Source organism: Lithobates pipiens, unplaced genomic scaffold, assembly GCF_037356315.1.
Source record: "Lithobates pipiens isolate NorthernLeopardFrog02 unplaced genomic scaffold, aLitPip1_a1.2 Scaffold_30, whole genome shotgun sequence".
Lineage (NCBI taxonomy): Eukaryota > Metazoa > Chordata > Amphibia > Anura > Ranidae > Lithobates > Lithobates pipiens.
This window is the reverse complement of record NW_027507791.1, coordinates 81,905,982-81,920,438: the sequence shown is the minus strand read 5'-3', so window position 1 is coordinate 81,920,438 and position 14,457 is coordinate 81,905,982. Positions and strand designations below refer to the sequence as shown.

At 42.9% G+C, this 14,457-nt stretch overlaps 1 protein-coding gene across 1 annotated transcript in view; it reads left to right on the top strand.

Moving 5' to 3' along the window:
* The window catches only part of ADSS1 (adenylosuccinate synthase 1), a gene marked incomplete in the record, with an annotated part of 48,888 nt that overhangs the window by 21,678 nt on the left and 12,753 nt on the right, over positions 1 to 14,457 (top strand). Inside the window, 4 exon segments of the mRNA XM_077464505.1 lie at positions 781 to 847; positions 2,234 to 2,341; positions 3,797 to 3,878; positions 11,926 to 12,052. Coding sequence (XP_077320631.1) covers positions 781 to 847; positions 2,234 to 2,341; positions 3,797 to 3,878; positions 11,926 to 12,052 — 384 coding nt within the window.

Below are 14,457 nucleotides of genomic sequence, written 5' to 3'. Positions count from 1 at the left end.
AATGTGTTCACATATGTCTGTTGCATTTGCATTGCAGATAAGTGTGTGTTTTCTAGGCAGTGCAAGCACATAATCTTCAATGGGAACCCATCTGATTCACAGATGTATTCTGTTCTGAACATGAATTCTCACTCTGGTCAGCTGATCCGCGGCTACAACATGGGAACTGCTGAATGAATCTATTAAAGATAATAATAAAAAAATTATTATTTATCTTCGCCGGGAAACCAGAGCTGAGTTTTGCACTGCATGTGTTAACCCAGCCTTAGAGCCTGCCCCCCATCCCCCAAAACAAGCTGTACTTGTCCATCTGTGCTCCATTGAAGCTCTTCTTCTATTGCTTCTACAGAGCAAGGCTTATGGATGTGGGGGGAGCATGTCACAGTGCTTGGTCTAAGTGGCCAATCACCAGGTCCAAACACTGTCATGTGACATCCACCAGGTAAGCTCTGACACAGAACCTAACCTAGGGTGGGCTTCTGCACAAAGGAAGTGGCAAAGAAGCATGAATGAGTATAACTTCCCATGTGTTTAGGAGTGCCATTGGGAGTCATTGTCTCTTTGCCATGAAGGGGTAATATAACCTTCTCCAACATAGGTTGGACAGGATGGGCTTGTGTTCACCTACTATGTAACATTGGTTCTAAAAGTTTTTTTTTTTTTTTTTTTTTTTGTAATTTTTAACTTTCCCTAAAGGTTTTATTTATTTTTTTGTTAATGTAACTGAATTATGTGGTACTCCTCTTAATTGGTGTCTTCCCATTTTGTGTCTCTATCTAGTGTGTGACTTTCACCAGGCAGTTGACGGTCTTCAAGAAGTTCAGCGGCAAGCACAAGATGGCAAAAAGTAATACTTTTTGGAAACTGCTTTCTTAGAATTTTCTCAGGACAGTAGTGAACCTCATAGCTACACTTCTTATTTATTTATAAATTTATAAATAAATTTCACTTTGGAATTTCTATAGTGCAGAGCACAAGGCAACTGCGCACTAATGGCGGTTCTGTATAATTGTATTTTTTGCCACAGGGAACAATGGGGAGGGCAGTCTGCTACTTGGTGAACATAAGATTTTGAGATTTGCATGACATTTTTATAGTGCGAGAACAGCCTTTCACTTGATTACAAAGTTCGCCAAGCCACAATTCTTTCTCAAGCTCTTTATTGCTTTGCTTCAATCCAGAGTTCACCTGGTTTAAGGTTGTTTCTTATCTGATCACTTTTAATTTATTTCAGTTTGTACCTGTAATTTTAACCATGTGTTGTGTTTTTTGAGCTATTTGTCTCCAAGTTTTTTTATAAATATTTTAGATTTCTATTTTGTCTTTAGCCCTGATGGAACGATAGCCTGGGTTTGGCAACACATTGGCTTTTCATTAGTATAAATACTTTTGGACAGTTGGTGGTCCCCCTGCACATGCTCAGTTTGGTCTCTATTGCTGGAGAGAATATTTCCTTGCTGAGCTTTTCAAGGCACATGGTATTGACATCACACATGTGGGTGTGTCTGCAGCTCTTAAATGACAGCCCAGTCCCCCCCTCTTCCTCCATGCCCAGTAAGTAAAGAACATTGGGTGGGATGTCACATTTTGATGGCTGGTCCGCCTCCCATAACAGCATGAGGACACAGGCTGTAGTGGAATTCTCCTCCTACCTGAACACTCAGCATTCGTGTAGAGTAATTCAGCCTACACTTCTAAACCTGCTCACAGCCACATTCTAAAGTTTTGGGTGAACTTCAAGTTGATTTCACATTTTATGGCTAAAAGATTAAAGTGGAATTCTAGCTTTAAAGCTGTCCCTCTCCTAACACCTATAATTAACCATTGTAAAAAAAAAAAGTACTTGTCTATTTTTAGTCCAGTCTAATCTGGACACATGATCCCCTGTGGCAGCTGCAGGGGAGAGGACAGAGTACCCACCAATGGCTGCGAAAGCCAGGAGTGATGAACCTCCATAGGCTCTCGTGGTGCAGCTGCTTTTGGTGCTCCCTCCACTCCCCTGCAGCTGTTGCTGACTCGCACATGGGAGTCAGATTACGTTATTGGACTGGAGTGGTGTGAAACTTGGTAAGTATATAATTCTTTTGTTATAGAGGTTAGTTGGTATAGGTGGTGGGGGGGGGGGGGGGGGGGGGGGGGCTTTAGCTGGAATTCTACTTCTAAAAAAAAGTTTCCCAATAAATATGGCTTTGTATTATAGTATTCTCATTGTCTCTTTTGTTCCTGCTCTCAGCATTGGCACTACGAAGAAGGGAATTGGACCAACATACTCCTCCAAAGCGGCACGTACTGGTCTTCGTGTGTGTGACCTCCTTTCAAACTTTGATGAGTTTTCCTCTAGGTTGGTTATTTGACATATACTGTGCATGTAGGTGGTCATTTTCTGCTGGAACTTTAATCTTGGTTTCGGTTTCATTGGCTTATTCTACTATGCTTGTCAATAGTAAACTAAAAAGGCAAAAATAATATTCATACTGTGACAATGTATAACACACACCTAGGTTTTGCAGGGAAAAGAGGCCATCAAACAGCCAGATTGCTGTTCCTTTGCATAGAGTTCTGTGTTATAAAAAAAATAAAAAATAAAAAAAATAATCTTAAAAATAATTGGCTGAAATCTGCTGTGATGTGTCCAGTCATGGCTGGGGGTGTGACTAATCCAAAACATGTGGTGACGCATAGGTTGTTGTCAGGCCTGCCTGTGCCACTTGCCTACAGTAGAACTACTGCGGGTGGCAAGTACTTTAACTGATGTCATGCTTGTCAAAGGCCACACTTTTTGATTTACATATGCATAAAATCATAAATGCAATACATTGTATTTACTCAGTGACACTTGCATACTCTGCAATTGTCGTCATTTTACACAGGAACAGCTTTAATTTCAACAGCCAGTAAAAGCGGCAGGGTGACGGGAGCTCGATATAAGCTGTTATGTTCCATATCCTCAAGTGGCTAACTTTTTTTTTTTTTTTTTTTTTTTTTTTTTTTTAACCACTTTACCCTGGAAAGATTTACCCCCTTAACCAGGCCATTTATTTTGCAATACAGCACTGCGTCGCTTTAACAGTTGCACGGTTGTGCGACACTGTCTTTAAACAAAAAATTTTATTTTATTTTCCCACCACAAATAGATTTCTTTTGGTGGTATTTGACCACCTTTGCGGTTTTTTATTTCCGCTATAAACAGACCAATTTTGAAAACTTATTTTTTTTTTATTTATTTTTTTTTTTTTTTCCCAAAAAAGTAAAACAAAGTTCTTCAGTTTAGGCCATTATGTATTTTACATGGTTTTTGGTAAAAAAAAAAAATCGCAATAAGCGTATATTGATTGGCTTGTGCAAAAGTTATAGGGGATAGATTTCTGGCCTTGCAGGAGACTTTTTTTTATTTTATTTAGACCAGTGACCTCTTTATACGGCGATCAGTGCTATAAAAATGCCCTAATTACTGTATAAATGACACTGGCAGGGAAGGGGTTAACACTAGGGGGTGATAAAGGGGTTAAGTGTCCCAGGGAGGTGCTTTCTAACTCTGGGGGGGAGGAGTGGACTGACTGGGAGTACAGAGCAATCGCTGTTTCTGATCACTAGGAACTGACTATCACTCTGTGCTCCCCTGACAGAACAGGGATCTGCTTTTACATTGGCAGATCCCCGTTCTGCCTTTGCGGCCACAGATCAGGGTCATTCTGATCGGGGTCATTCTGAATCTTTGTCTTTGCCTACAGATCTGCTGTTTAGCCCATTTCTGTGGGTAAGGGCAGGTTTATCGATAATGTTTGCTTTTTTGCAGGTTTAAGATCCTGGCTCAACAGCATCAATCAATGTTTTCAAATCTGGAGATAGATGTAGAAGGCCAGCTGAAGAAGCTTAAGGTAATGTGTCATAGGAAAGGGAAATATATTCTGAATATATGTGTTGTGAACAGCTTATCCTATTTGTAACAAAAAAATGAATAGGTCATGATATCCTGTCACTCAGCAAACATGCATTTGCTTTCTTTGCAGCACATATACCATATGGCTCTTAAGTCATTCTTTAGTCAAATAAGTCATATTTTTTATCCTGTTAGTGACTTTAGGCTTCATTTCAAAGCGCTCTGTTAAAATTACAAGTCGCACGATGCGCATTTCAGATGACGTTTTAATGACTCCTAACAAACGTGGTGAGATTCTGCCACAAGAAATTAAGCTGCAAACCATATCACGTGAAGCTTGTCGCACAAAAAAAGGAGCTTCTGGGCGATTAGCTTCATGCCATGCGGTTTGCTCCCAATTGCAGCTCGATTTGTTGCAACACAACCACACCGCATTTTTAGGTGGCATTAAAATGAATGGCATCTGAAATGCACATAGTATGAGTTGTCATTTTAACAGAGCATTTATGAAATTGCGGGCTGAATTGCATCTGCTCATGATTTAAAACGCCCAGGTGTGAATGCAGCCTTACTGCTTTCCGTGTCACCCACATAGCATTATACTTATTTTCAGCAGAGACGGGATGAAATTTAATCTGCATATGGTCCATCACCGCTTGACAGAAGTTCGGTCATTTTTATCAGCTTCAAACACGTGTGTGTGTGTGTGTGTGTGTGTGTGTGTGTGTTGCCCCCCCCCCATTCAAAGCAAATTCATCCATGTCTCCGTTCTTTTCTAGCACTGGCCATCTTGAGTAAAGGCAGATTCTTGTAGCATTTACTGAAATCCATCTGCCCTTAGCTCAGGCATGCAGATGGGTAGGTGCTTGGTTCAAAAAGCCTCTCTTCCCCCCCCCCCCCCCCCCTCTCAAAATGAAAGGGGAGGAAAAAGGCCCATATAGACTCCTGGGATAGATATTTGGCCTAGGCCAGGAAGCTACTAAAGTGTTCAATTTACTCTTGCTTTCTAATGTTGGCAGCATATGGATTAAAAATAAGAGTTTTTAGTTCTGCTTTAAATCCCCTCAGACAGTTGTCTGCACAGATTACCGGATTGGTAACTTGAAAACTGCCTCAAATCAATAGAGGACTGGATGACCACCAACTCCCTCCAGCTGAACCAATCAAAGACAGAGCTTCTTATCTTACACCCAAATCATAATCCCGCAACCAAAACCTCCTGGTCTCCACCAACCGTCTTTGGGCAGACTATCTCCCCAAAGACCAAAGCGAAGAGTCTCGGGGTTATTTTAGATGCACAAATGTCAATGGATGTGCAAATAGGATCTGTAGTCAGTCGATCTCACCATCTGCTACGCATGCTTCGCAGACTCATCCCTTTTATCCCAAAGAATGACAAAGCAGTGGTAGTTGGAACAATCATTAATTCACGACTGGACTACGCAAACTCGCTTTACATAGGATTACCACAATATCAACTTGCGCGATTACAACTGATCCAAAACACGGCGGCAAGGCTGATAACAGGAAAAAAACCCTGGGAATCCATTTCTCCTTCACTGAGGAGCTTACATTGGCTAACCGTAAAAAATCGGATCACGTTCAAGACCCTTTGCCTCACCCACAAATGCGTGCATAGAGAAGCTCCGCAATACCTAATGGAGAAAATAAATCATTACACACCAAACCGCAGTCTTCGATCAGCCAACAAAAACCTCCTCCTCGTGCCCAAAGCCCGGTATAAATCCAAGGGTGATCGGAGATTCGCTGTCCAAGGGCCTCGGCTATGGAATGCTCTACCAATCAACATCCGCCTGGAAGAAAATCACCTGGCTTTTAGGAAAAAACTCAAGACCTTCCTCTTTTAGCAGATGATCAAAGCTCCCCACAGCGCCTAGAGGCGATTCAGTTAGCATTGTGCGCTATATAAGTATTTCATTCATTCATTCATTCATTCATTGGAAGTTTTTCGGTCTATTCCTGTTTTGGTGGCGACTCAAATCATGGACAAATGGGGAGGGCGAACCTCCCCAGCTGGAATCCAGCTGAAGTTTTAACACTTCACCATTCTGCAAACTTTAAAACATGAAAAGTTTTTTTTTTTTTTTTTTTTTTTTTTTTTTTAAACCACTTGAGACCCGCACTACGTCTACTGACGTCATGGGGTTTCGCTGGTTATATCTAAATGATGCCTGAGTCCACAGACATCATTCAGATATTGCCGTTTTCAACCGGCGATTCCCTACACCAAAAGAATGATCATAGCGGCTGTTCCGCCGCTTGATCGTTCTTAAGTGCGGTGGGAGGGGACGCCCCCCTCCCTCCGGTGCTTCTACCGACTCACCGTTTCCATCGGTGAGTCGGTCACATGATCCGCCGGCCCCAGCATGTGATCAGAGATTTCTAGCGGACTAGATTGTCCCCGGAGTCTCTATGATCGTTCGGAGGCCGGGCGCGATGTTATGACGTCACGCCCGGCCTCGGCATTCAAATTAACGGCGCCGATCTGGCTAGGAAGCCATGATCGTGTTTTTTTTTTTTTTTTTTTTTTTTCTTCCCAGCCTAGAGGTGAGATATGGGGTCTTATTGACCCCATATTTCACTGTAAATGGGTCCGATCGTGCCATATTCCTATTACAAGGGATGTTTACATTCCTTGGAATAAGTCGTCAATTTTTTTTATTTTAAGTGTAAAACTAAAAAAAAAAATATTTAACAATAAAAAAAAAAAAAAAAAATTTTTAAGCGCCCCTGTCCCCGTGAGCTCGCACACAGAAGCGAACGCATACGTAAGTCCCGCCCACATATGAAAACGGTGTTCAAACCACACATGTGAGGTATCGCCGCGAACGTTAGATTGAGAGCAATAATTCTAGCCCTAGACCTCCTCTGTAACCCAAAACATGTAACCAGTAAAAAAAAAATTCAAGCGTCGCCTATGGGGATTTTTAAATACCAAAGTTTGGCGCCATTCCACGAGCGCGTGCAATTTTGAAGCGTGACATGTTGGGTATCTATTTACTCGGCGTATCCTCCTTTTTCACATTATGCAAAAAAATTGGGCTAACTTTACTGTTTTTTTTTTTTTTTTTTCTGAGAAAAACGCGTTCGAAAAATTGCTGCGCAAATACCGTGCGAGATAAAAAGTTGCAATGACCACCATTGTATTCTCTAGGGTGTTTGCTAAAAAAACATATATAATGTTTGGGGGTTCTATGTAATTTTCTAGCAAAAAAATTAGGAATTTTACATGTAGGAGAGAAATGTCAGAATTGGCCTGGGTCTGAAGTGGTTAAAGTTGCTATCGAGGCATTTAGCCATAGTTTTTTTTCAATTATGGCTACATTTTAAAGAGGACTAGCACTGCAAGCCAATCGGACTTTGGTGCATTGTTAAACTTTAGTGGCCTGTGTGCTTGAGGCATTTTGGCCTAGTCCATGAATGCCTAGTTAGATTGGGTTGGGTCTCTAACCGGGCTGTATAGTGCAGCTGCAGGGGGTAGTCTACAAAGAAAGCCTGACTTGGTTATAGAAAATTGCATGATGGGCTGAATACAAAGCCTTTTGCCCTTGAGATTTCCCACGTCAGTATTTTAACAGTTTTTTTAGCCGTTTGCCTGGAGGTCAGGTTTAACTGGATTCCATTAGCTCTGTCAATCTAGTATATTGAATGTTCCTTCACCTCTACAATGATTGTAGTCATACTGGCTAGGCAAGAAATTGACCCCTCCTTTAACCACTTGCCGACCGCCTCACGCCGATGTACGTCGGCAGAATGGCACGGGCAGGCATAAGCACGTACATGTACGTGATTTGCCTCCCGCGGGTCGGGGGCCCGATCGGGCCCCCGCCCGGTGCCTGCGGCGGTCGGTTTTCGTTCGGGAGCGATCCCGGACGAGGGGACGGCCATTCATTCATGGCCACCCCCTCGCGATCGCTCCCGACGAATGGAAATCCCCGGTGACATCACTTCCTCTCCTGTAATGTAAACACAGGAGAGGAAGTGATGTATTCTCTCCTCCGTGTCGGTATTTTTCGTTCCGACACGGAGGAGAGCGGATCAGTGAGTTGCACCAACACATCCCACACACAGTAGAACATGCCAGGCACACTCACACCCCCCCTTTACCCCCCGATCACCCCCCCAATTACCCCTGCCCCCCCAGTCACAGTGACACCAATGTCATTTTTTTTTTTTTTTTTTGCATTGGTGTCATTTGTGACTGTAATAACTGTTAGGGCAGTTAGGGTTAGCCCCCTTTAGTTCTAATGTACCCCCCTAACCCCCCCAATAAAGGTTTAACCCCGTGATCACCCCCCGTCGCCAGTGTCACTAAGGCTGGGTTCACATTGCAGCGGTTTATGAGAACGAATGTGATTCGCACCGCACTGCAGTGCAAATCACATCCGATCTCTGTGCGATTCGAGTTCAGCCATTCGCCGCACCCGCCACACCCGCCGCACCCGCCGCACCCGCCGCAAATTCGCACGGGACCCTTTTTTTGGCCCGCAGCAGAATCGGATCGCATGGGTGTTCACACCATGCGATCCGAGTTTGCAGATCGCACTGCGATATGCGAACTGATCTGGGGGTGTCAGTAACATTTCACTGACACTCCCAGCAGTTCGCATAGGGCAGTGTGAACTGCCGCCGGGAGGCATGCGATGCGGGAACCCGCCGCGGATTCGCGGCGTTTCCGCATCGCTCCAGTGTGAACCCAGCCTAATAAGCGATCATTTTTCTGATCGCCGTATTAGTGTCACAGGTGACGCTAGTTAGGCAGGTAGGTATTTAGGTTCGCCGCAGCTTTTTATAGCGCTAGGGACCCCCATATACTACCGCATAAAGCCCCCTGATTGCCCCCTAGTTAACCCTTTCACCAGTGATCACCATATAACTGTTACAGGTGACGCTGGTTGGTTAGTTATTTTTTTATAGTTTCAGGGCACCCGCCATTTATTACCTAGTCTCACTAGTGTACCCCTAAATTTAGGGGTGTCTACTTTCTAAAATGGGGTCATTTGGGGGGGGGGGTTTGTGCCATCTTGGCATTTTATGGCCTTCAAAACTGTAACGCCCTTAGAAAGCCTGAAGGCGGTGCTTGGTTTTTGGGGCCCCGTACGCGGCTAGGCTCCCAAAAAGTCCCACATATGTGGTATCCCCGTACTCAGGAGAAGCAGCAGAATTTATTTTGGGGTGTCATTTCACATATGCCCATGTCATGCGTGAGCAATATATCATTTAGTGACAACTTTGTGAAAAAAAAAAAAAGTTTGTAATTTTCCCGCAACTTGTGGCAAAATATAAAATATTCCATGGACTCAACATGCCTCTCAGCAAATAGCTTGGGGTGTCTACTTTCTAAAATGGGGTCATTTGTGGGGGTTTTGTGCCATCTTGGCATTTTATGGCCTTCAAAACTGTAATAGGTAGTGAGAAGTGAACTCAAAAAATTACGCCCTTAGAAAGCCTGAAGGCGGTGCTTGGATTTCGGGGCCCCGTACGCGGCTAGGCTCCCAAAAAGTCCCACATATGTGGTATCCCCGTACTCAGGAGAAGCAGCAGAATTTATTTTGGGGTGTCATTTCACATATGCCCATGGCATGCATGAGCAATATATCATTTAGTGACAACTTTGTGAAAAAAAAAAAAAAAAAAAAAAGTTTGTAATTTTCCCGCAACTTGTGGCAAAATATAAAATATTCCATGGACTCAACATGCCTCTCAGCAAATAGCTTGGGGTGTCTACTTTCTAAAATGGGGTCATTTGTGGGGGTTTTGTGCCATCTTGGCATTTTATGGCCTTCAAAACTGTAATAGGTAGTGAGGCGTGAAATCAAAAATTTACGCCCTTAGAAAGCCTGAAGGCGGTGCTTGGTTTTCGGGGCCCTGTACGCGGCTAGGCTCCCAAAAAGTCCCACATATGTGGTATCCCCGTACTCAGGAGAAGCAGCAGAATTTATTTTGGGGTGTCATTTCACATACGCCCATAGCATGTGTGAGCAATATATCATTTAGTGACAACTTTGTGTAAAAAAAAAAAAAAAAAATTTTTTTTTTGTCATTATTCAATCGCTTGAGGCAAAAAAATAAAATATTCAATGGGCTCAACATGCCTCTTATCAATTTCCTTAGGGGGTCTACTTTCCAAAATGGGGTCATTTGGGGGGGTTTTGTACTGCCCTGTCATTTTAGCACCTCAAGAAATGAGATAGGCAGTCGTAAACTAAAAGCTGCGTAAATTCCAGAAAACGTACCTTAGTTTGTAGATGTGACAACTTTTGCGCAAACCAATAAATATACAATTATTGACTTTTTTTTTACCAAAGACATGTGGCTGAATACATTTTGGCCTAAATGTATGACTAAAATTGAGTTTATTGGATTTTTCTAATAACAAAAAGTAGAAAATATCATTTTTTTTCAAAATTTGCGGTCTTTTTACGTTTATATCGCAAAAAATAAAAATCGCAGAGGCAATCAAATACCATCAAAAGAAAGCTCTATTTGTGGGAAGAAAAGGACGCAAATTTTGTTTGGGTACAACATTGCATGACCGCGCAATTACCAGTTAAAGCAGCGCAGTGCCAAAGTGTAAAAAGACCTCTGGTCATTTACCAGCAAAATGGTCCGGTCTGAAAGTGGTTAATGCATGCATTATACTTAAGCTAATCTAGGCTAAAATGACTAAACAACGTTCAAATAAAAAAATATATATATTCTATATCCCCGGTTTACACTATAACCTGCATGTGAATTACACCGCATTCCTGTGCAACTTACTGTGATTTTAGTGAACGTTTCTCCAAAGTGAGGAAATCCCTTAGTTTTCACCCCAGCCAGAAGAATTCCCTTCTAGTCCTGTTTTGGTGACCACTCACAATTTTGGACGTTTTCTCTCTGTTCTGGTGATGGCAGTCTGCAGGACAAAGTGAATTGAACAGACTGCAATAAAAAAACAGACACAGCCTCACCTAACTGTTTTAGGCATTGTGGCCAACTTGGGACCATGTACCACTGCCATAAAGGACTCCGATTTTTGGATCAGAATCTTTGGCCTCGATCAGTCACAGGGAGTGGCGTACTATCCTTTAGGGGCGCACAGGCACAGCCCCCCTATCCATGCAGCTGGCCCCCCCCTAATCTACATGCAGGGAGCTGTACACATGTATTCCAACTGGGGGGGGGGGGGGGAGGTTGGTTATTTGAAGCACTTGATTAGAGCCCCAGAGGCTCTAATAGGCTACAAAAAATGGTGAGCTTGTTGCACAGAACTACGCTCCGAGCCTACCCAGTTGTGTGGTGGTGATGGATCGTTTTCTGCCCCACCTCCACACACAATGAAGAACTTCCAGCCACCACTGGTTGCAGGGGTATGTATTCGCACATCTCCTTCACTGGCTTTATTCCAGAAATTGCCCTCTGAAATCCCCCAAGAACTCTAGGAGGTTGAATTACTTTAGCAGCCAGGATAACGGGGATGAGACTTTGGAAGCAGCCTGTGGTGCCACTTGGAATACGTCAAACACAAGTTTTAAATGGATTATGGTCAATGATGGGCTCACCTGTACCCTCCATAACGCCGCCATGAAATTTGACAAAACGTGGGATCCAATGCTGGCAATGCTTTTTTCTTTCTTATTTCTGGAACATTGTTAGACAAGTTCTCTATTTTCATCAGTATGATGGTGGTTGCCTCTTGTACCTTTTTACTCCATCTATAATTTCCTTGTCAGATGTATATCTGGTGGACAATTGGCTCTATGGTGTCATAACTTTTTTTTGGTTTAATGTGCCTTTTTTTTTTTTAATCTGTTTGCACCTATATAATACAATTTTGTACTGATCTTTGCACTTGAGATTTTGTTGTACTTGAATTTCTGCCTTTAAAACTGCTGAAAATGTAATGAAATATTGGCATCCAAATACCTGACAAAGGTCCCCCTACTTTGCTTAAAAAAAAAAAAAAAAAAAAAAAAATTGGCCTTGGGTGCTTTTAGGCTCTTCATTACGAAATTGTGACCATTACTCTTGTGATGTTACAGATGTATGCTGAAAAAATCCGCCCCATGGTGAAAGATGGAGTATACTTCATGTATGAAGCCCTTCATGGTCCTCCAAAGAAGATTTTAGTAGAAGGAGCAAATGCTGCATTACTTGACATTGACTTTGGTTAGTTCAAGAAAATTATTTCTTGTATGTGTGTGTCTCAGCGGGGACCAATTCAGTCAGCTTTTTCCTAAAATTTTTATTAAGTTGCCGCAATGATCAGCATTGGTAGGCTCACTATAACCTTGACTAATGTAAACCTAAGCTTTTGGTTACATGCTTGCTTCTTCTGTTGCCGAAGGCTATGGCGTGCCAGAATGCCAGCTAATGAACGCTAAGCTCAGGGTATGGATAAAGTGAAACTTTTGAAATGCTGATGTCATATACATCCTAAAGGTCTGTGCCATCATGTCTTTAACCACTTGAGTACCAACCTGTTGTATACCCCTTCATTATTAGGCCATTATTTTTCAGCGCTTTCAGTTTGAATGACTAAAGCGGAGTTCCGGCTTGTATAAAAAAAAAAAAAACTTAAGTCAGCAGCTACAAATGCTGTAGCTGCTAACATTTTAAGGACCCTTGCCTGTCCAGGGATCCCGCAATGTCAGCACCCCAAGCCGATTCGTCTATCGACTTCGGGTGCAGGCGCCGGCATTGCAAGTAAGGGAAACCAGCAGTGAAGCTTTCAGGTCTTCACAGCCAGTTACCAATGCACATGCGCGATTCATGCTGTGCTTTCTAAATGGTTCTACTGTTCACAGATGCCTTGGGGTGATGAAGGGGTTAATGTACACGTGCAGGATAAGGGTGGTGAGCAGGTAACTTGCTGGACGTTGGGGACTGTATTGTGGGTAGTGTGTGTAATAAATTTAATCCTGCACCAGCCATCTAGGAAAGGGGTAAGAATAGCTATGCTGTATGTGCGGTCCTGCTGTATAGTAGTATAAACACAATAAGACGGTTTCGCTGGATTTCCGGCTCCTGCCGCAGTGAAGGGTGCCCCTTTCTGGCTCTATTCCCAATCACAAAATGTATACATTTTTTTTTTTTTCACAAATGGTTTTCTGTGATTGGAGGATGAGGGACAGGGATGTACATAAATGCAAAGCTTTTTGTAAATGATTGCAGTGAGGGTGTGGTGCGACCGGAGCCCGAGCCCTTCACTGCAGTTGACTGCTGCTATCATGCCTGGGTCACCCCAGAAATTGAGTCGGGCCGGCTTGTACAAAGATACGAATTTCCAACTATACATCAGAACCTCACACACAACATGCATATTATTCTAATAGCCGAGGGTGAACTGTAGTTTTAAACCATGAAATAAGCTGTGGTTTCAAGACGTGGAAACGGTAGCATAGAGTTCCTCTCCCATAGCTATTATTATCCTGGGCACATAGTGGCATATCTGAAAGCTGAGATTGTGTGCTAATGAGCTCTTTTTGCATTTCCTTGTTCCTTCCAGAAGTGTCAGATGCAGAAGATTTTTTAGCACGCAAAGCTTAGGAAGACAGAAGAGATTAGTGGCAGGATGGGCAGGCATGGCTTTAGTGGGACCTCACTATCTGAGTGCCACAAACTAAACTTTAATTTTAATATTCAAAGTAAACTCTCCATCCATTGATCCATGTCTCCTTACTTTTTGCTAAGCAATCACTTTAAATCCCCCCAGCATTTCTAGCTGTGGCCATCTTGAGTGCAGATGGTTCATGCCACATTTACTTCCTGAAATCCATCTGCCTTTAGCTGAATCATGCCAGCAGGAGGGTGTACTTTGCAGAGAGCCCCCTGCCCACCTCAAAAAATAAAAAAAATAAACTCCTGGGATTTATAACCTTGCCTAGGCCTAGAAACAAAGTAACTGTATAAGAAAAAAATATATACCAGTAAATGTATAATATACCTTTTTATCTATTTACTAATGCTAGCAGCATACAGATTAACCACCTGACTTCAATGTACTGGACAGGCGGCCCGCACAGGCAAAGGGATGTAGCTATATGCCACCCCACCTTGTACACATCTGGAGCCTGTTGGCAAATCCTGGCCAATCATTCACGGCCGGGACCTGCTGTTTGTCACAGAGACGTGGGTTGTGATTGCACACAGCCAATCAACAAATGGCTTTGTACATATTTTAAACTAGGTATAAAACAAAGATTAGTAAAAGCAGCACACTTTACACATGGGTGCACATTCAACCCCTTCCCTGTCAGTGCAGTGACAGTGTAACAGTAGTTCTCCACTCCTGTCCTCGGCACCCACTAACAGGCCAGCTTTTATGTATTACCTTGGGGAGATGCAGACTAGAATACTGCAATCTGAGCAGGAAATTATATCACCTGTGATGTATTTGCTTTCCTGAAAACTTGGCCTGTTGGTGGGTCCTGAGGACAGGAGTTGAAAACCACTGATGTATAATACTCTTGATCTTTGTAATAATGTCATTGGTGATGTCTATGCCAGTTCCTGTCAGTGTTGGATTGCCAGTCCCAATATAAAGCTCTGATCACCACCATTAGTATAACAAA